At 24.2% G+C, this 24,072-nt stretch overlaps 1 protein-coding gene across 1 annotated transcript; it reads left to right on the plus strand.

Moving 5' to 3' along the window:
• Nucleotides 1-1,273: 1,273 nt before the first annotated feature.
• Nucleotides 1,274-21,041, plus strand: LOC117167904 (prolactin regulatory element-binding protein). The gene is made up of 4 exons (XM_033353144.1): nucleotides 1,274-1,823; nucleotides 7,587-7,969; nucleotides 12,283-12,977; nucleotides 20,290-21,041. The coding sequence occupies exons 1-4, from the start codon at nucleotides 1,689-1,691 to the stop codon at nucleotides 20,373-20,375; spliced, it is 1,299 nt and encodes a 432-aa protein (XP_033209035.1). The 5' UTR covers nucleotides 1,274-1,688; the 3' UTR covers nucleotides 20,376-21,041.
• The last annotated feature ends 3,031 nt before the right edge of the window (nucleotides 21,042-24,072 follow it).

The following is a 24,072-nucleotide window of genomic DNA, read 5'->3' on the forward strand; positions in this document are numbered from 1 at the left end:
AAACAAAAAAGGGGAATTTTAAATGAAATGCTTCTTTTTTAAATTCAACCATTAGTTTTCAACAACAGCAACAAAATTCAATAAAATAGTTCAATTTTAATCGAAAAGAAATTAATTTACAACTAAAAAAGAAATTTGTGAGGCAAAATGAAATAGTTTATTTTTCAATCAGAAAAATATTTTTGAACCAATAAAAAGGAGTGTTGAACGAGCTATTTATACTTTAAAAAGAAGCAATGAATTTTCAACCAAAAAGATCAATTTTCAAACAAGAAGAGTATTTCTAAAAAATTAATTTTTCACAACAAAATTTTTTTGAAAAAAGTAGTTAAGTTTGTAACTAAAAATGAATTTTTAACCAAAATAAATTAGCTTGCAAACAAGAGGAAAAATTTTCTTTTTAAAAGTTAATTTTCAAACACATAGTTGAATTTTCAACTAAAGTGATAAATTTTAAAGAAAAGAAAGAAGAATTAAAGAAAAATAGTTTATAGGTTTAGTCAATAAAATACATGAATTTTCATCCAAATGGTTCATTTTTAATCTGAAAGAGGCAAATTTTTAACAAAAAAGGACAAGCTAAATTTTCAGTTAATTAGTGTTTAACGAAAAAAAAAGATTTTTATCAAAATAGTTTATTTTAAACCAAAGACAAGAATCCTTTAAAAAATGCCAAAGTGTTATAACTGAAATTTAAACAAAAAATTATTTTTATTTAAAAGCAGTTGAATTCGACCAAAAAGGACAAGTTTTCAACAAATCATGTAATTTTTCAAATAAAAAATATTATTTTTTAACTAAAAGTAAAATAACAAAAAAAGAAGAGAATTTTTTAAATAAAAAGAAGAAACTCCAACCGATCATAAATTTCTAATCAAAAACAGTTGAATTAAACAATAAAAGGAAACGATTTTTCTCCAAACTAGTTGGTTTTTAATTTGAAAAAATCGTTGTTTTTAATGTTCGCTATAAAAAAATTGAAAAAAATATACTTTGAAACGTCCATTCAGCAGATACTTTCAGAAAACAATTAATAATGTTATGTTTGTGAAATTCAGAGCAAAATGCAAGAAAAACTGACAGTACATAAAATATTAAATTTTTATGTTTTAATTTGAATAACTGACACTTCGACTCTATTTTACGAATCCACTAGAAACTCTTATTAATAATTTGTATTTAAAAAAAAAACTACTTTTCATATATTAAATTTGAATTTTCGCATAACCCGGGCCCAAACAGATCGCGTACTCTGGTGAGCGGTGACGACTGGGAGACCTAACCTATAAAACAAGTTTAAAACCCAACCGATGGTATTCTGAGACAGTGTATAAACATAGTCTGAAAACTTGAAAAGTTCTTCCCTGTCAGTCCGACTGTCAGACTCTACGAAAAATTTGTTCTCTTGCTCGACTTTTAAAGCTGTTTCAAGCAGAACGTTAGAACTTCAGTGACACAAATATTGCATTCTCATTTCAAGTTCCACGTTTCATGTTTGGCACTCCATTATTAAATATTTGATCGACCTGTATTCTAATCTAATATAATTAACGATTCTATTTTTATGAGCTGCTCCTCACTAACACTCATACGTAAAGTGGAATCAGAATAAATGCAAACAAATGAAAGTGTCTGAAAATTTCATATTTTATGACACGTTGTCGTCGCGTTGATTTCTTAATTACAATATGCCGAGGAAAAATAAGGGAGGCCTGCTGGCCAGGGTTAATTTTCCCTTGTACACAATTCAAATTTTGACAAGTAGGCATATTCTCGTCGGTGGTGGAGGAGGTTCCGCAAAAACTGGAGTGGCAAATGGATTCGTAAGTAATCATTTAAAAAAACATAACCTAAATGTTTGACAAGTGTCTCGTAGCGAAATATTTATAAGTTAACAGCCTCTCTTTGAAGTTTTATTTTAATAGTAACAAAATTAAATCGCTACGTACGCTTATTACACTTTGATATTTTGCTTGTATACTTATTATATAAAAATGCATGCTTCAGTCTAAAGTATTTTATAAAATATAATTAATAATCATGAATTGAGTTGAATCTTAAAATAGTTAAAACGGCTTTCATAGACTGTAAACTGAATTAAGATTACAATTTTTTAATATTTTCAGTAATTTTTACCTTTAATTTAAATATAAATTTTTACCCTATCAGGAATTAGAAGCAAAGAAAAAAATTTTTAATCTTATATTTTGATGATTTTGAAGATCTAGAATGAAGTTTTCAATTTCAAATATTCCAAATTCAAGAAATTTCTAATGCAAACCATCAAAATTAGAACAGTTTTAATTTCCAATTTAACGATTGCATAATTTTTAATTGTAAATTGTAAAAATTAAAAGCTCTTCAATTTTAAATATTTACAACTCAAATTTCTACAATTTTAAAGTGTTACAATTGAAGTTGTCAAAAATGAAAACTCTTCAATCTTCCAGATTTGTATTTTAAAGGCATGTAATTCAAAACATTTTTTTTGTTGTAGTTCAATTTTGAATGTTTAAAATTGAAAATGCTTTAATTGTCACGAGTTGCTATTTAAAATTCTTCAATTTTGAACCTTTACCATTGTAATATCTTGAATTAAAAATATTTATAAATAAAAAATCTTAAATTTGGATGATTGTGAAGATCAAAATCTAGTTTTCAATTCTTAATCTTCCAAGTGAAAGAAATTTCTAATGTAAACCATCAGTAACAAAATTTTTAATTGTAAATCTTAAAACTTGCTTAATTTTTAATTATAAATTGTCAAAATTAAAACTTGCTGAATTTTTAATTATAAATTGTCAAAATTAAAAGTTCTTTAATTTTATAAATTTAAAATTCAAATTTCAAATCAAATCTAATCAATTTGCAATTTAAAATTTTCAGTTTAGAAAATGTTCAATTGAAAACGCGTGAAGTGTGGAGAAGTTTGAAGATTTAAAATGGAAAATTTTATCATTGTTACGATTTGCAATTTAAATTCTTTAATTTTGAAGATTCCAATTCTAAATCTTCCAAATTCAAGAAAGTTCCAATATGAAACATAAACATTATAGAATTATAAAAATCTAAAGCTTTAAACTTGCATAATTTTTAATTCCAAATTTTCAAAATTAAGAACTTATTAGTTTCAACTACTTACAATTAAATTTTCCACAATTTTGAAGAGTTACAATTAAAAATTCTTGAATTTGTAAAATATAGAATAAAAATTTATTCAGTTTTTAAGGTTTATAATTTATGTTTTAGAGGTATGTAATTTTTAACGATTTTTTTGGAATATTTCAATTCTGAAGATTTACCATTGAAAATTTTTCAATTATAATAATTGGCAATTAAAATTTTTTCAATTTTTGAGGTTGCATAACTAAAGATTCATGAAATTAGAAAAAATATTCATGAAAACTCTTAAATTTTAAAGGTGTCTAAATAACTGTTCTTAAATTTGAATGATTTTGGAAATCAATAGTCAAATTTTCAATTCTTTAGTCTCCAAAGTTAAGAAAAAAATAGTACGTTAATTTGGGATATTTGGAAATTAGAATTGGTCAGATTGTTAATTGTAATAAAACTTTGAAGAGTTACTTCGAAAATGTTTGAATTAAGAAAATAGAAAATTACAAATTATTAAATTAAAAAAATAATATTTTTAATTTATTTATTTTGTAACCTTCTTTTCGAATAATTCAAATTTAAAGATTTGCATTGAAAGAATCTTTATTTTTTAAGATTTATAAATAAAAATTCTTAATTTAAGATGATTTAAAAATAAAAATTCAAGTTTTCAATTCTAATTCTTCCAAATTGAAGAATTTTTGAATGTGAAGCATCAAAATGACATAATGTTTAAATTGTAAAACTTAAAACTAACATTATTTTTAATTTTTACTTGTCAAAATTAAAAGCTCTTTAATTTTAAAGGATTACAATTCAAAGTTCTCCAATTTTGAAGAATTAAAGTTGAAAATTATTGAATTTAAAAAATATAGAATTGGAATTTTTTTAATTTTCCGAATATAAAAAAAAACTGAATCAGTGACAAAAAATTTAACAAGTTACTATTTAAACGAAGTTACTGTATTTGTAATTAGTTCCTTCTTGTAAGTAACTTCTCCAACTAACAAAAGGGAGACGGATAATCGTGAATTTTAGTTTTCTTTCAATAATTTTTATATTCATTTTAATTAATTTTTTTGATAGTTGAAATATGCACTTTTTCACCGTTTTTTATCAAATAGACTTGGAAATTTTCGTCACACGTCTTTGTTAAAACGTTTATAAATATAATTTCTTTAAAAACTCTATCAAAAATATGCAAATAATACAAGATGTCTACTCTATCTGGAAAACCCAGAATTGTCAGAGAATTTTTATTTACCTAGAAAAACTTGTTAGAATATTTTTTTCAAAGCCAGGGAATTTTTTCGAGAGCTTGCTTGATTTTTTGAAAAATTGTAATATAAAATTAAATAGCAATAATTATTTATTCATAAAAGTAGCTTATATTACTGTATTTTACTAGTTTGTTGAAATTTGTTTGAACTTCATTTTTTTTTAACTAAAAATTTAACTTTTCTATTTTTGTTGAAAATGAATTGTTTTTGTTGAAAGTTTAACTTTTCTCTTTAAAATTATTTTTTTGGTGTTAAAAATTAATTTTCTTCCTTTAAAGATTTATCATATTAGTTAAAAATTCATCTCTTTTGGTTGAACAATTATTATTTCCCTTTCGGGGTAGGCGTGACTCACTCGGTAGGGGAAAGGAGTAGTGTGTGGAAGGGATAGAGTTTTTTCAGATTGATCCAGAAGTCTTGTGCTATTTAAGTAAATAACACGTTCGTTCCGCAACACTGCTCCGACCCAGGTTGCTGATCAATCTCTCTAGCAATCACCCCAAACGAAGAAATAATTTTTTAAATAAAAATTTGACTATTCAATTTGAATTGAAAGAATGATCTTTTTTAGTTGATAGTTCGTATTTTTTAGTATAAATTAATCACCTTGTTTGAAAATTAACTATTTCCTTTAAAAATTTAATTATTATAGTTAAACATTAATCATTTTAGTTGAAGATTGATCTTTTTAGTCTAAAATTGTATTTTTTTACTGAAAATGTAACTAATATTCCAATTGAATATGTCATTATTTAAGTTTGAGATTAATCTTTTTGTTTAAACATTAATTGTTTCGACTAATAATTTAACAATTCAGTTTCTGATCGACAATTTATCTTTTTTAGTCGAAAATTCATGTATTTTCTTGGGAATTCGTCTTTTTTTTGTACAAATTCATCTTCGTGGTTAAAAATCCATCTTTTCTTTATCAACATTCAACTATTTGGTTGAAAATTTGTCTTTTTTAGTTGAAAATTTAATTATTGTTTGAAAATTGATCTTTTTAGTTGAGAATTCAAATACTCCAGATAAATATTGATCATTTTAGCTGAAAATTTATCTTTTTGGTTGAGGATGAAACTACTTGGCTGACATTTAAACTCCTTTTTTTTAAATTCATCTTATTGGTTTAAAATTTAATCAATCCAATTAAAGAAGCATCATTTTAGTCGGAAATTCATCACATTTTCTTTGGAAAGTTTAATTTTTTACGGAAAATCTAACTGTTCTATTTTTGGTTGACAAATTATGTTTTTCGTTCAAAATTGACCTTTTTTATTTGAAAATTCAACTGCTTGGTTGGAAATTCATGTATTTTTTTTGCAAAATCGTTTGTTCTTTCTTGTTGTAGAAAATTAATTTGTTTGCTTAGGAATTTGAAGAGGTTTTTTTTATTGAATTTCGTATACTACCCACAGGAATTTCACCTAAATATGTGTAGAATTTTAAGCATAAAAAGATCAAATAAAAATTCGTTCGAATTATTATTCAAATTCCTAGACTTTAAAGACAAATTCAAGAAATTATTATTTATGTTTTTAGTATTCCTTAATTAATTAATGCTGCTTTGTACAATAAAAAATTATACATGAAAAAAAGAGAGAAAGAAAATATTATCAATAAAAAATGAAACAGTTAAATTTTCGGTTAAAACAATTAATTTTTAACTAAAAAATCGAATTTTTCAGTAGAGTAGTTGCATTTTTGGCCCTATAGATGAATTTTCAACTAAAGTAATGAATCTTCAACCAAAAAATTACTTTTTAACAAAGTAATATAACTTTGAATCAAGAAAGATGAATTTTTAACGAAAAATTGATTAGTTGATATTCCAACCAAAAACTATTTTAATAAGAAATGAAAAAACAGTCGAATTTAAACAAAAAAGTTGAATTTTAATTAAAATACTTTATTTTTAAGTTCAAAAATTAATTTTTAACAGTAACAAAATTCAATAAAATAGTTAGATTTTAATCGAAAGAAATGAACTTCCAACTAAAAAATAAATTTTTTGACCAAAAATGAAACAGGTCACTTTACAGTTAAAAAAATAATTTTGAACCAAAATTTCTTTGAATTATTATTCTAATTCCTGGACTTCAAAGGCAAATTAAAAAATTATTAATGACGTTTTTAGTATTATTTATTTTATTATTATTTCTAAATTAAAAATATTAATTGAATCCTTAGATACTAAAAAAACATTATTTATAGTAAATTCGCAAAACTGCATATTTAAGAAATGCGAAATATTTTAATGGTACTGTACAATAAAAAACTATGTCTGAAAAAACCTTGAGATACTTGGAAAAACTCTGGCATTGTCTGGGAATTTTTATCCAGGATTTGAGTAGATGGCCTGTAATGATTCTTATAATGCCATTTTTTACGAAAAAAATTCCAATTTTTTCATAACTTCTGACTGAATATTGTATTTTATTTTTAGTTATTTGCAAATAAAAAACTTGAAAAACTTATAATCTATTCCAGGAAGCAAATATATCTTTGCTAAATCACTGCTGTATTTGAGAATTCTGATCAAAAATGCAATTTTTGTTGGAAAAATCTCGTTTTTACTTTTAATTTTAAATATAATTGGCCAAAATCATGAAAAAAATTATTAACATCTATAGAAAATAAATTATTTGCATGATTTTGGAAAATTATTGTAAATAATTATATTTATGAACACTTTAGTAAGTAAGAGATTAAAAAATAACTAACAAATAGTGCAGGCAGATAGAATCGAACACACAGTCTTCTGGCTATGGTCTGTGGCGAATATTTCAAAATCGATTTTATTGAAAATGGCGAAAAGTGAAAATTACCGATTTAGCAAATTAATATTCGGATGTTGGATAATAAAATTTTAGAAAAATTAAATTTACATTTTATTCGTTATTATTAAAATTTATTTTCTAAATTGATAATATTTCTAATAATTTTATTAATAATTTTATGAGCTTTTTTAAAAAGTTATGAAAGGAAAATAAAGTTCACAATTGTCGGTCTCCCCGTGTTAGGAATTATTATTCAATTAAAACAATTTCAAGTTAAAGAATATTATATGCAATTGAATGGACTAAGAAATGTTTACAGATTTCTAAATGTATTTTTTGAGATTTAGAAATATTTTCGTATTTAATGACGTTAATTTGTAAGTTTTCTAAATGTGTAAAAAATATTTGGTAGGAAATCTTTGAATTATCGCATGATGGAGTTCAATTTATTGCTGAAGAAGTAACCCGACATGAAACAGGACCTAGTGTTGTGATGAATTGTGCCACCTATAATGATGGAAAGAATACGTGGATAGTAGCAGGTCAAGAAAGTCACTGCCAATTATACAGCGTACACTCAAGAGTTGTAACATTAGAAAATGGAGATATTCCGAAAAAATCGGGAATTCCTAATCCGGAAGGCCTTAGACAACGAAAAAAGAGCGAAAGGAGCGAGGAAAATATAAGAAACAATGCCGAAAGGGTAGAAGAAATCAAGGATACGAATTTTAATGTTAAGAGCAAAAAGTTGCAGTTGATTGTCAAGTCTATGGATAGTATTCAGACAGATTTCGGGTGAGTTACGCTCTTTCCTTTAAATTTAAATAGAATTATATTTCCTAATTCTCTCTTTCGTACATTCCAGACTTCAAACTATTTCACTTTCACTTATTTTTTATTCAGAATTTATGAATTTTGGTTGACAATTTAATTATTTCGTTGAAAATTCTTCTATTTTGTTAAAATCTCATGTTTTGTAAAATATTAATTTTTCTTAAATTGATTTGTGGTTGAAAATTTTACATTTTATTTAAAATAAACTTTTTTGTTGAAAAATCATATTTCCGGATTGAAAAATCAACTGTTTTGATCAAAAATCGTCTTTTTGGTTTAAAACTTTAACTATTTTGGTAGAAAATTCAAGTTTTTTGTAAATAATTTGGCTTTTTCGTTTGGAGATTCAAAAATGTGGTTTCAATTTTTCTTCTTTCATGACTGAATAATCAATCTCGGTTTTATTCTTTGTTCTTGAAAATTTAACTCTTTTGTTGAAAATTTCTTTTTTTTGTACAAAATTTGTCTCTAGTAGGAAATTCATCTTTGATAGAAAAATCATCTTTGGCATTAAAATCGTCTTTTTGTTAAAAAAATCAAATATTTTGTTGAAAAGTCATCTTTTTTGGCTGAAAAGTCAACTGTTTTTTTTCAACATTCGTCTTTTTGGATATAAAATTGATTATGTTTTGGTTTATAATTAATCTCTAATGCTTAAAAATTCTACTATTTACTTAGAAATTGGACTATTTCGTTAAAAAGCAACCTTTTTTTTTGTCGAAAATTTAACCGTTTAGTTGAATGTTCATCTTTTGGATATAAAATTCGTCCTTTTAGATTGAAAATTCATCTTTTGGTAGAAAAAACTCACATTTTTTGGTTGAAAATTAATTTTTTTTAACTGAAAAGTCTACGATTATATTTTTGGATCAGAAAATTGAACTGATTTGCTGAAAGTTGACGTACTTTATAAAAAGATTAATTTTTGTCTTAAAGATCATCTCTTTACATGATAATTGAACAATTTTGTAGAGATTTCCGTTTTTTCAGTTGAACATTAATTTTGTATACTTTTATTTATGTATTTTATTAAAAATTGGTCTTTTTTGTGAAAACTTCATCTTTTTGTGTTTAAAATGTAAGTGTTTTCATCCAAAACTCAACAATTTTGTCGAAAATTCGAGTTTTTCGGTTCAAGTACCAACGATAAAATTTTTCGTTGAGAATTAATTATTATTGGGTGAAAATCCAACTATTTAGTTGAAATTTCAACTACTATGTTAAAAATGCATTTTTCATGGAGATTCATTTCTCTGGTTTAAAAGTAAACTGTTTTCTTGGAAGTTTGTTCTTTTTTTAAAAAAAAGTTTGGATTTTTCTTGAAAACTCATCGTTTTTAATCAACAATTAAATGTTTTGCTGAACATTAATTTTTTAATGGAGATTTAAACAATTTGTTTTGAGGTTTCTTTTGCGTTTTTAGTTTGTTGACTGAAAAATGTTTTTTTTTTCATAAATTTAACTCTTGTTGAAAATTTTTATTTTTTGGCTTCAATGAAAATTCAACAATTTGGTTGATTTTTTTCTTTCTTGGATGAAAAATATTTTCTAGCTAAAAATCCACTCTTGTTGATAATTTGTACTAAATCAGATAGTTTTTGTGCAAATCTGGTATAAATTTAATCTTTTTTGCATAAAAATGTAATTGTTTGGTTGAAAATGAATCTTTTTTGGTTGAGAAATCATCGTTATTGGTTTTTGGCCATAAATGTAACTCTTTTTGATAATTTGTATTTTTTGACTTCAATGAAAATTCAAAAATTTTGTTGATTTTTTTTCTTTCTAGAATGAAAAATACTTTTTGACTAAAAATCAACTCTTCTTGATAATTTGCACTAAATCAGATCGTTTTGGTGCAAATGCGATATAAATTTAATCTTTTTTTGATAAAATTCAATTGTTTGGTTGAAAATGAATCTTTCTTTATTGAGTCATCGTTATTGGGTGAAAATTCAACTATCTGGTTGAAATTTCAATTACTTTGTTAAAAACGCAGGTTTTTATGAAGATTTATATCTCTGTTTTAAGATTGAACTATTTTCTTGAAAGTTCGTTTTCTTTTGTTTCAAATTTTCGTATTTTCTTGAAAATTCATAGTTTTTAATCTAAAATTTAATTTTGTAGTTGAAAATTCATTTTTTAATAGAAATTTAAACAATTTTTGGAAGTTTGTTTTGCTTTTTTAGATTCTTGAGTGAAAAATGTTGTTTTTTTCGCTATCCATTTAAATCTGGTTGAATTTTTTTGTTTTTTTTTGCTTCAATGAAAGTTCAACAATTTGGTTGATTTTTTTTTCATTCCTCGACTAAAAATATTTTTTTTTATTGGGTGAAAATTCATCTATCTGGTTGAAATTTCAACTACTTTGTTACACATGCATTTTTTATGAAGATTCTTCTCTCTGTTTTAAAATTGAACTATTTTCTTGAAAGTTCGTTTTTTTTTGTTAATAATTTTGGTATTTTCTTGAAAATTTTTCGTTTTTAATCAAAAATTTAATTTTGTAGTTGGAAACTCATCTTTTAATAGAAATTTCAAGAATTTTTGGAATTTTTTTTGCGTTTTTATTTTTTTGACTTAAAAATGTTTTTTTTAATCATAAATTTGGATTTGGTTGAAAATGTGTCTTTTTTTTACTTCAGTGAAAGTTCAACAATTTGTTGGATTTTTTTTTATTCCTCGACTAAAAATATTTTTTGGCTAAAAATCAGCTCTTGTTCATAACTTATACTAAATCAGATAATTTTAGTACAAATCTGGTATAAATTTAATCTTTTCTTTATAAAAATGCAATGGTATCGTTGAAAACTAATCTTCTTTTATTGAAAATTCCACTATCTGGTTGAAAGTTCAACTATTTTGTTAAAAATTAATTTTAATCTCTCTGGTCGAAAATTCAACTATTTGGTTGAAAAATCATTCTTAGTTGAAAATTCATCGTTTCGGGTTAAATATTAAACTTTTTTGTAAAACGTTAATCTTTTTTACTGGAAATTCAACTAGTTTGTGGAGAATGCAATAGCGTTGTTTCGAAATTTTAGATCAAATAATTTTTTAATACATAATTTTAATCCGAACTGAAAGTGCGTTATAATTTTTTTATATGTTAAATCGTTCAACAGAAAAAAAGTGATTAAAAAGTGAAGGCGTTAAAACACTTCTTCAAGCTGGTGTTACGTGGTTAACACATGACTCAGAGGTTCTCATTATTATCTATCAATGTGACGATGCGGCTTTGATTTAAACTAACGAAACTCATGATAAAGAGGTTAGGCCATGGTCTGCTGTCAATTCTGACTATTTTAATTTGACAGTTTTATTTGTCAAGGTTTATGTGACAAAAAAGTTCTCCTATTGTAATATTTTGATTAAAACCGGAAGTACAATTATTAACAGTACATTTCAAAATATACATATTTACGAATTGTTCAGTAAACATGACTATATTTAAGTACTTTTTAAATGAATTCTTTATGCCAAAGTTTTTGTTTTAAATGCTTATAATGTTTTTTAAACAATATTTTCCGACTTCTATTTTCGTTGTGCACATAACCAATATAAAAGATCGGCACAGAAAAACATATTTGAGAATCACTGACACATGGGCTGTGATTGGTGTAAAATCCGACCCCTTTGACGTCAAATGGGCCCTCCAATCGACATCGTGATAGAAAATTCATATTTCAACATTAAATTAAAAATAATAAACAATATGTAAAAAATATTTTATGGACGTTTTTAAAATTAGATTTTTTTATACTATAAGATCCATTTATTGGAAAAATGATATCTGATTTTGGAAATATAATAATAATAATATTTTCGTTGTGCACATAACCAATATAAAAGATCGGCACAGAAAAACATATTTGAGAATCACTGACACATGGGCTGTGATTGGTGTAAAATCCGACCCCTTTGACGTCAAATGGGCCCTCCAATCGACATCGTGATAGAAAATTCATATTTCAACATTAAATTAAAAATAATAAACAATATGTAAAAAATATTTTATGGACGTTTTTAAAATTAGATTTTTTTATACTATAAGATCCATTTATTGGAAAAATGATATCTGATTTTGGAAACAACCCTATTGAAGGCATAAGAATCATATAACTGGACAAGGACCATTTGAAGGTGAAACGTCAAATTCCTCATTTTCAATGTAACAAAATGTTTATTTTCATGAAAAAACACTCTATTTCCCCTGTTTTGAGAGTATTTTACGCTGCGAAGTCTAGCCTTCCCATTTAATTTTTTTTTGTTTACAGAGAAAAAGAAGCTCTCCAGAGAATTGTGCGAGTGAGTCCTTCTGGAAAAGTTATGGTCACCGGAGGAACTGATGGTCGCGTCAGAATCTGGAAATTCCCCCAGCTGCTCAAACTTCACGATATGGAAGCACATACCAAGGAAATAGACGATATGGACTTCAATCCTGATGGAAATCTCCTCGCCTCAATAGCCAAAGACGGCCGAGCTGTTCTCTGGGATGTGACAACTGGTACGAAAAATAAGGAACTCACCTGGAATCCTCCAGGAAATGCAAAATACTTGTACAAAAGATGCCGGTTCAGTATGTCCGAGGAGAAAACTCCCAAGACCCAATTGTTCACTCTGTCGAATGCAGCTGTTGGGAAAAATCCTAGTTATCTTCAACTTTGGGACACAGAAGCCGGGCTTATTGTCAAATCCGTGTCGTTCCGCGAAACTTTGTCAGCCTTGGCTGTGTCAGATAATGGCCGATTTGTGGCTGTTGGAACGATGTTCTCCGGAAGTGTTGATATTTTCATAGCCTTTAGCTTGCAGAGGGTTCTTCATGTTGCTGGTGCTCACAGCATGTTCGTGACTGGCCTTGAATTTCTGCCAACGAGAAATGACGGTCCGGCGATAACGAGCAATGCCGAGACTGCCGTTGTTAGCATTTCAGTCGACAACAGAATTTGTGTACACAGCTTGCCGTTTAGATGTGAGTAGAATATTCATCTTTATTTTATTTTCATGGTGATCGCTGGACCTGGAAAACCTGGAAATGACAGTGAATTTATTTTTTGATCGGGATTTTTACAAAATTTTTAGAATAAAAATTTGATTCAACTTTGATTTCAACCGTTTTTTTTAAATAATTTGTTAAATTGTGATTTTTCTTAATTATTATATCATTTAGTTTAGAATGCTTAATTTTTAAAATCTTTCACTTTAAAAATTTTCCATTTTAATATTTAAACATATATTTTAATTTAAAGAATTTTAAAATGCAGTTTTAACAGCTTAAAAAAAAATTAAAAATTAGAAGCTTTTAAAATCGAAGATTTTTTAATAAAAAAAAACAAGGTGACCGCTGGACCGGGAATTTTACGAATTTTCAGAAGAAAAATTTGCCCAAGTTCGATTTTAACAGTTTTTAAAATAATTAGAGTGCAATAAATATAAATAAATGAATTATTTTAAAAATATATCTGTAACTGTTTCAATCCAAAGGTCTTGATAAGGATTGAAAATAATATATCGTTTTTTTGCGATAATTTTATATTTTAATACAATTTTTCATGATTTATCAATAATATATTTTTAATTCAAAGTCTCAGGTCTTCCTTTATATTATTTTTTATATTAAATTTAATAAATAAATTTATTAATATATTATTTCTATTCATTTTGTTAGCCATTAAAAAATGTAAACGTGCGTTTTACTATTTTGAACTTAAAAATAAATCCATAATAATATAGTCATAATTAAAGGTTTATATTAAATTTAAAATATTGTGAGTCTAAATTATTTAATTTTTATACCATTTAATTTGAAATTTCTTAATGTAGAAAAAGAATAAGTATTTAATATTCAACAATATTTCACTGTTCAATTAAGATGAGTAAATTGAAGTCAAATATTTAAAAGAAAACAATTTTAAACTGATTTGTTTTACATAGAAAGCTTAGAATCTCTAGAATTTTTAAGAGCTTTTAAACTTTTAGCGTTACAATTTTAATTGTTCTATTTGAATAATGTTTAATTTGTAAGTGAAACTGTTAAATTTTGACGTATGAATAACAATTTAACACTTAACATTTGTAGATAAAATTTGAGTAATTTTAAGAGATATTTAGAAGTTTTGAAAAGTTTCAAAATTAATTAAAAAATTGAAATTGAAATTGAATTGTTATTTATAAATTCAAATTTTAAGGATTTTTTTTAATTTGCAGGATTTTCTAAAAGTTATAGAAAAATTGAGTTCATTTAAAAATATATTTAAAAGTTCCGAAAAGAAAATTCAAAAATTGTTTTGAATTTGGAAAACTTTTAAACCACTTCTACATTTCTCAAGAATTTTAAATAACATTTTAAAGCTTTTGAAGGATGTCTAAACTATTTAAAATTTAAATAATTTAACTTGTAATTTAAAAACTGTTAAGATAAAAAAATTATTTTTCCATTTTTAATGTGTCTAGCTTAAAATTACTTAAAATAATGTAATTTAAAAAAAATTTTAAGTTCATTGCTTGATTCTTTAATTTAGGGTATTTAAAATGTTATCGTCGATTTATATTTTTGGAACCTAATCTTTGAACTCTATAATTGATCAAAGTTCTAAGTTTTGCAGTTTATTTGAATTTCATTTAACATGTGTACATTTTTGAGCATTTGAATACACCATTTTTGATTTTAAAAACTTTTAAACTTCAATTTTAAAAGTTTGGAATTCAAGGGTTCCACTTTGAATGCTTTAATTTGTTGTTTCTTGTTTATTACTTTAAATGGAAAAATGTTTAGAATATAGTTTGATCTTTTAATTTTCATTGACCGTGAAAAATGTTTGATAACCGGGAAATAACAGGAAAGTACCATAAAATTTTAAATGCCGTTACTTTTTATATTTCATAGGAATCCTTTGGATTTGTACAATTATGATCTTTGGACTATTTAGAAAAAATATATCTAAAGGAAACATTTTTTTTCTTCAAAATTTACCAAATGGCGAAACCCTAAATTTGAACAAAAATTATCATTAGTAAGAAAATCTCGTCAAATTCTTACAAAAGGCCGATTTATTCATTAGAAAGCACGTTATGACAATTAAAATTATAAATGTTGAATGCTGCATTATTGTAAAAAAAAACAACACATTTCGTAATGTTGTATGAAAGTCAAAAGTGTATGGTTGGAAGTAGATCTCGAAATTTTCACTGAAGTAAAAATGGCACCTCATTACTATTTTCAAAAGTTACATAATTTTTGTAAATTTAAACAAAATATCAGATACATTTTTGGAAACGATGTAGTGATTCTCAAAACCACTTTCTTGAACAGTTCGTAATTTACTGGGATTTTTTTCTTGAAATTTCGAAATTTTTCACCAAATAGTCAGAAATTTTTATTTTTTTGTTATTTTATTAGCCATTCTTTGAAACTTCAGGGTGTCCGCTGGATCGGGAATTTTTTGAAACTGGGAAATGAGTGTATTTATTTTTATACTGGTAATTTTACTAATCTTTAGAAACTTTAGTTCGCAATACGTAATTCAAAAATTTTTTGCTCTTAAAAAATTTAACGTTTTTATTTCTAAGTGTACATTTTTAATTTAAACAATTTTAAAAAGCAGTCCTGAAGACTTAATTAAGTTAAAAGTAAAAGCGTTCGAAGTTGAAAAACTTAAAAAAAGCATTTTTATTTTATTAACTGTAAATATAATAAATGAATTTTTTTTTAATGCATGGGTACTTTAAGTATTAAAAAGTGAACAATAAATGATTTGACAAAACGATTCTGAAGCCTTTCAAAATTTAAGAATTTCCATATTTTAACGTTAAAAATTAAACTGCTTAAATTCGAAAGTCTTTAGTCATTAAAGAAATGTAAACGTCCGATTGAAAGCTCGTAAACTATTATTAACTTAAAAATAACTTCATAATTATATATTCATTATTAAAGGCTTTAATTAAATTTAAATTATTTTCTGAGTCTAAAAGTATTTTTATGTGTAAATAGAAATTGAACACTTCATATTTTTTGTAGAAAGAATTTGAGTGATTTAACAAAAATATTTAGAAGTTTTGGAGGAGATTCAAAATTAATTTAAAACATTTAAAATGATTTAAAATAACCAAGCGTTTTTGTACTGAAAAAATTCGGCTATTCGTACTGAAATTAAGGTGAAATTAGCCAAAGCCTATTTTAAAGCAAAATTGAGATTTTTTCAGATTTCAAACAAAAAATTGAGAAGCTTTTTTAATATTTTGAAGTGCTTAAAAAAACATTTCCTTACGATTCCTAGGAAAATTGAAAATGATTTTTATTTTAAAAAATTATTTTAAGAGAATATTTAAAAAGAGTTTATAAAATTTACAAAATTGTCAAAAAAGAGTCTGAAAGATTGTAAGGAAATTGTTTGAAATTTGAAGGATTTTCAAAAAATTATAGGAAAAATTCGATTAATTTTAATATATATTCATATAAGTTCGGAAAAAGTTTCAAGAATAATTTTAAATTTGGAAAAATTGAAAAGAACTTCTACATTTCTCAAAATTTTTAAATAAATGTTTGCAGCTTTTTCAGGATGTTTAAACTATTTAAGATGCAAGTAATTTATCTTATAATTTACGATGTGATCAGTTAAAAAAATTCAATTTTCAATGTTTCCAACTTAAAATTTCTTAAAATAATATAATTAAAAAAAAATGTAAATGTTCATTGATTGCTTCTTTAATTTAGAGCATTGAAAATCGTAATGTAGATTTATATTTTTGAAATTAAATCTGTATCTTTGAACTCCGCATTATTTATAAAAGTTAAAAATTTCATTTTGTTTGAGCGTATTTGAATACAACATTTTTAAATTAAGAAATCTTTTAAACTTCAATTTTAAGAGTTTAATATTTAAGAGTTTCACTTCAAGTGCTTTAATTTGTAATTTATTTTTTATTACTTCAAATTGTAACATTTTTAGCTTTAAAGTTCGAATTTTGTAATGTTATTGACCGTGAAAAATGTTTGAAAACCAGAAAATGACTTTTTTGTTTAAATTTTTAAAAATTATGTAACTTTTTGAAAATAGTAATAAGGCGCCATTTTTACTTTAGTGAAAATTTCGAGATGTACTTTCACACCATACATTTTTCACAATACAATTGATTTTTCTTCAAAATTTGAAGATTTTAGGACGAAAAGCATAGAAATTACGATTTTTTGAGCATTACATTAGGCGCCAATTTGAATTTTTCCAAATTTTGACTCATGTATCACGAAATATGTTTCTTTACAATAATGTATCCTTTTAATTGACACCTGCAAATTTGGCACCGAGAAACAAAGAAATGATGAGTTTGAAAAACAAAATTTGGATAGCCATTTTTAATTTTTTCAAAATTTTTAATTTTAATTGTCATCACGTGCTTTCTGAGAAATAAATGTGCCTCTTGTAAGAATTTGACGAGATTTTGTTATTAACTATGGAAACTTTAATTTTTGTTCAAATCTAGGGATCTGCCATTTTGTAAATTTTGAAAAAAAAAAATCTCGTGTGCCTATATTTTTAAAAAATAGTTTAGAGATCATGATTGCACAGAGCTAAAGGATTTCGATGAAATGTAAAAAATTAACTCCATTTGAAAAGCTCCTTGATTTTTTTTCCTGAAAACTTGGAAATCTCCTGGAATTTTTTTATTATAAAGCTAAAATTTTTATTATTTTCTTATTCTTTTCTTATCAAACATATATTATTATTATTTTTGTATTTTATAATATCTATTATATAAAATAATAGAAAAGAAGGGCAAGGCCAATATTTCTTATAATTAATAAAAATTGATATCTTGACCTTCAAAATTAATATATATAATTTATTTTGTACAATATGAAATATAATTTTATTTAAATTAAAAATACCAATTTCAAAATAAAAACACTAACATGATAAAAAATCGTTAGAAGATGCTGAATTTGGTTCAAATTATTAATGATTTTTGTTTGAAAATTTCAATTTTCTGTTTAAAATTCCAACGTAACCTAAAATTGTTTTTAAAAAAATTATGAATCTTTGAAATCCAATGTTTTTTAAATACAAATTTCAACTTTCGACGAAAAACTCATTTTTGTTTAGAAATGCCAACTTTTGTTAAACGCTAAAATAGCCTAAACTTGTTAAAACATGTCAATCTTCTTCAAAAGTTTATTATTATTTTTTTATTTAAAATATCAATTTTCGAATTCAACATTTTTTAAAGATTTACATATCTTGTTTAAGTTATAATTATTTTAGGTTGTAAATGTAAATTTTTAATAAATCGAGAACAGAACGTAAAATTATTAAAATTTGTGAAAATTTTTTGAATTTTTTAATTATTATTAAAAATATCCGATAAATATCCGAAAATGTCCGATTATAAACTCTAGCATAAACAAAACTTTGAAAAAGAGTTGAAGTTATTAAAAATTAAATAAATACATTATAAACAAAATTTTATTTTATCTTCTGATACTTAAAGTTCAGTGCATATTTAGGTAAAATTAATGTTAGTACTGTATTAAATTCAATTGAAGTCGCTTTAAATTCGTAACTTATCGAATAAAAATATTTTATTTTTAACAAGATAGATGAACTTTTAACCAAATATTTTAGTTATTTTATTTTTTAACTAAAATTATTAATTTTATACCAAATAGTGGAATTTTTAACTAAAAATATCAGTTCTCAACAAAAATGGAATAGTTAAATCTTCAGTTAAAAAAATTAATTTTTAGCTTAAGTGATGTACTTCAAAGTAAAATGATAAATCTTCAACTGGAACAGAGGAATTAAAAAAAAATTAAATTTTAAACGACGAGATTAATTTTCAACAAAGTAGTTTTATTTTAAACCAAGGAGATGAACTTTAAACTAAAATGATGAATATTCAACTCGAATAATTGAGTTTTCAACCAACTAAAAAGACATATTTTCAACCGAATATTTTAATTTTTATTTAGAAATTATGACTTTTTAACCAAAAATGTAATATTTACATTTTAGTTTTTAAAAAAATAATTTTTTAACGAAACTGATGAATTCTTGACTAAAATGTCGCATTTTCAACTGGAATAGTTGACTTTTAAATTAAAAAAATTAATTTGGGTACCAAAATGGTGAATCTTAAACTGAAATAGTTAAAATTGTAACCAACAAGATGAATTTTCAACCAAGATTGGATGTTCTTTTTAACAAAAAGTCAAATTTTCATAAAAATAGTTGAATTTTCAACGAAAAAGATAAATTGTCAAACAAAAACGTAACAGTTAAATATTATGTTTAAAAAAATAAATTTTCAGTCAAAGAGATGAATTTTTAACTAAAATAATGGAATATTCAACTGGGATAGTTACATTTTCAGTTTGAAAAAATTGATTTATAGAAAAAAATGTATAACGAAATAGTCAGTTTCAACTGGAAAAGATACATTTTCAATGTTTCAGAGTTGAGTTTTTAACTAATAAAAAATTTTCATTTAATAGATAGATAAAATTTTTAAATAAAAAGATTAATTTTCAACCGAAAAGAAAGAATATTCAACAAAAAACGTGAATTGTCAACGAAGTACTTGGATTTTCAACCAAACGCGATTAATTTTTAACCAAAAATGTAATAGTTAAATTTTCAGTAAATGATGGAATATTCAATTATAATAATAGTTAAATTATCAGTTAAAAAATATTTAGCCAAAATAATAATTGAAAAAAATAGTTTCATTTTTAAACAAATTAATGAATTTTCAACTAGACAAGATATTGTTTTAATCAAAAATTGAAGCTAAATTTTTAATTACAAAAATGAATGTTCAACCAAATAAATAATTTTTAACTAAAATGATGGACCATTGAGCTGGAATAGTTTTATTTTTAGTTCAAAAAATTAATTTTCAATCAAAAAAAGACTAAATTAGAACAGAATAGTTAAAGTTTCGATTGGAATAGTTAAGTTTCCAGTAAAACAAAATTAATGAAGAAAACACGAATTTTCAACAATTTTGTAATAAAAAATAGTTGAATTCAACCAAAAAATACGAATTTTCAACAAAATAGTTAGATACAGTAATACAAAACTCCTTTTTATTATTTATATTTGTATTAAAGAAGCGCGCCCTCGAAAAAATCCCCTGACATTTCTAGCTTGTTCCAGGTTTATTATTAAATAAACGCATTTTTGAAAACGCTTATTTCACTACTTTTGGTATAAAAATCGTGAGCCAGAAAAGGGACATTTTTTCTCGAATTTCAACCGTCACCTTGTTTATGTATCTAATTTTTTCAGATACAGTACCAATTTGGGTGGTGATCGTCTGCATAATTTTGAGTATTTTCTGTGCATTTGTTTTCTGCAGCTACATGGGAATATGACCCAAAAAATTAATAATCACATCGACAAATCTTCACGCTGCAAATCTTAGGAACTTTTTACTGGCAAATGAAATTTAATATTTATTAAAAGGCCATGGATTTAAAGCTCAGCACGAAAAATGATCATCGTAAGTCTTAAAGAACATTAAATTATCTCGGGGATGTGTTAGCTGTAGTTGTGTTTTCAGATTTTCCAATTTTCAATATTCACGGGAAATGATGCAAATTTTTATAAATCCCTTTTTCATTTCTGAAGACACAATTATTGTAAATAATAAGCATTTATATTGATCTCCGCAGGCGTATTCATATATATTGCGAAATACAGATTCTTAATAGAAAATCTTGAATTATTATGTAAAATAGAATTGTATAGTTTTAATGGAAAGTTTAGCACAATTTAGGTTTAAGAAAATAATGTATAGGTACGTCCTATGTGATTTGTGTGAAAATATATTCATGATGTCCCATTTTTCTTTCGTGACAGCTTAGATTGAAATGAGAAAGAAGATTTAATTCTTTTAGTGAGAACATTATTTTTAATAGATTCTGACGAATGCATCAATTAATATAAAATACTTGTATATGGAATTGTTTCCTTAAAATTTCTGATTGGTCAATCAATCGTTATGTACTTTATAGCTGAAATAAATTGCTATTACGTTTTCAACATGATTTTAATATGCATTAGATTATAAAAAATTGTATAAAGTCCTTGCATGCTTGAAAATAATTTTTATCTCAGGAAATCATTGATTCGTATTTTCCTAACAAAGAAAAATCGGTTTGCGATTTTAATAAAACATCGCAGCTGCCATTATTTCCATATTTGCAGCATTTTAGAGAAATATCTGCAATATTTTCCAGCAGTTCAGCGATTTTTCACGATTTCTTATTGTGTTTTTTCAAGAAAATAGAGATAAAAATAATTTTAAACAAAATGAATGTACCAAGCATATTGAATTTATTATGAAATGCTTATAATTCCCAAGATTTTAAGTCAGAATATATTGCTTTTTCATCACAGTAGTTTAATTTTCAACCAAAAAGATAAGTTTTCTACAAAAAACATGTTTTTAAACCAAAAAATATTTTTATTTAAAAAAAAAACTGTTCGATTGAAATACAAAAGACGAACTTTTAACCAAATAGATGAATTTTGAAACAAAAATACGAATTTTTTTACAAAACAATTTACTTTTTAACCCGAAAATATAAATTTTCAAGAAAAAATTTCATTTGCAACCAAATAGTTGAATATTTAACTAAAAAAATCAATGTTAAAACAAGAAATATTTTAATTTGATATATTAACACTTGAATTGAACGAAAAGGACGAATTTACAACCAAATGGATGAACTTTCAACTAAAAAAAAAAAGAATTTACAACAAAAAAGAATTTCTGGCCCAATGTTTGAATTTTTAAGCTACAAAACAGCTACATTTTTCTCAAAATAATAAAATCTTCAACCAAATAATTGAATTTTCAAGCTAAAGAACAACATTTTTAGAGGAGGGTTGATTTTTAATAAAAATGTTTATTTTAAACTAATAATCAAGACATTTCAAACGAAAAGATTCATTTTTAATCCAAAAGGAGGAATGAAGAAAATAATAAAATTTTCAAAAAAGTATTTGAATTTTTAACCAGATCGTCGAATTTTTAAAGAACATAAAAAAGAAGTTCAGCTCAAACGAAATAGTTCAAAGAAATAGTTGAATTTTCCAGCAAAAAGATGATTTTTTTACCAAATGGTTGAATTATAAAAAATGAAAGTTTAAACAAATAGTTGAATTTTTAAGCCAAAAAGGCGAATTTTTTAAAAAAGGATGTAGAATTTTCAACAAAAAAGATGAATTTTCTATGCAAAAGAAAAATTTTTCTTTCGAAAAAGACAAAAATGTTCTACGAAACACATTTTTAATCGAATAATTAACTTTTTAAGCAAACAGACAAATTTTAAAGAAAATATTTGCATTTTTGAACTCTGATTTTCTACGAAAAAGACGAATTTTCAACAAAATAAATACATGTTTAACCAAATAGTTTAATTCTCAACCAAGATGATTAATTTTCTACCAAAAAAGACAAATTTTTAACTAAATAGTTTAATTTTGTAACTAAAGTAAATCAATTTTTAATATGAAATGGAATAGTAAAATTTTCATTGAAAATAATTTCTTTTCTAAAAAACAGATGAGCTTTCTAATTTCGAAATATGAATTTTCTACATAGAAATATAATTTTCAACTAAAAAGGAATAGTTAAATTTTCATTTCAGAAACTTACTTATTTTCAAGCCAAAAAGACCAAATTCCTACAAAATATTTGAATTTTCAGTTAAAAAATCAATAAAGTAGTACAATTAATTTTAATAAATTTACTGCTAAGAACTTTCAATCTCAACTAGAAAGTTGAATTTTCGACTAAAAATTAATTTTAATTTAAAAATATTTTAATTTTACATAAAAAATAGTTGAAATGACCGAAACAGACGAAATTTCAATAAAATATTTGAATCCTTAACCGAAAAATACTCATTTTTAAACAAAACCTTGCATTTTTTTACCAAAAAGGTGTTTTTCCAAATAAAAAATACGAATTTCAAAGTAATTGAATTTTCAACACGAATGTATCAATTTTCAAGAAAAAACTTTTAAAAAAAATCAAATAGTAGAATTTTTAACTAAAAAAGATTACTTTTCAAAGCTAAATAGAATAATTTAATTTACAGTTAAAAAGTATCATTTTTAACGAAAGAAACGAATCTATTAACAAAAAAGTTAAATTTTTAACCAAAGAAATTAATTTTCAACCAAATAGTTGAAGTTTCAAGCAAGAGACGATTTTTTTAAACAAAATAGTAACATTTTTAATCAAATAGTTTAATTTTCAACCGAATGGATGAATTTTTAACAAAAAACTTAATTTTCAACGGAAAAAGATGAATTTACAAAAAAAACATGAATTATTAAGAAAAAAACGAAAAATTTTGGATCTAAAAAGACAAATGTTGAACAAAACGGTTACATTTTCAAGAATAAAAATAAACTTTCAACAGAATGGTTAAATTTCAAAGCCAAAAATATGGATTTATTAGAAGATGAAGATTTTAAACAAAAGGTTTATCTAGAATTCAAAAACATAAAATTGGCACCAAAAATATACATTTTCAATCCAAAAGGACCAATTAACAAAACGGTTGAACTTTCAAGAAAATAATTAAATTTTCAGCACAGTTTAGCAAATTTTCAACCTATTTTATATTTTATATTTATATTTTCGACCAAATGATCGAATTATCAAACAAAAACACTAGTCGCTTTTTCAAAGAAATAATTGAATTTTCAAGTGAAAAAGACGAAATTTTTAGAAGACTGGAATTATTAACGAAAAAGTTTGTTTTTAACCAAGAGAGGTGAATTTAAACCAAGAAAGATATAATTGTGACCAAAAATACGAATTTTTTTTAGACAAAAATTTTGAACAAAAAATAATTTTCTATCGAAAAAGACAAATGTTTAACAAAGCCTTAGAATTTTTTAAACTTGATTATTGAAAAAAATCATTGAATTTTTAATAAAATTTTAAACCAAATAGATATTAGATAACAAAAGAAAAAATATATAACTATTTTAGCGAGAAAAATATTTTTAATAGATTTTAACGAATGCATCAATTGATATAAAATACAT

Source organism: Belonocnema kinseyi, chromosome 2 (genome assembly GCF_010883055.1).
Source record: "Belonocnema kinseyi isolate 2016_QV_RU_SX_M_011 chromosome 2, B_treatae_v1, whole genome shotgun sequence".
Classification (NCBI taxonomy): Eukaryota; Metazoa; Arthropoda; class Insecta; order Hymenoptera; family Cynipidae; genus Belonocnema; species Belonocnema kinseyi.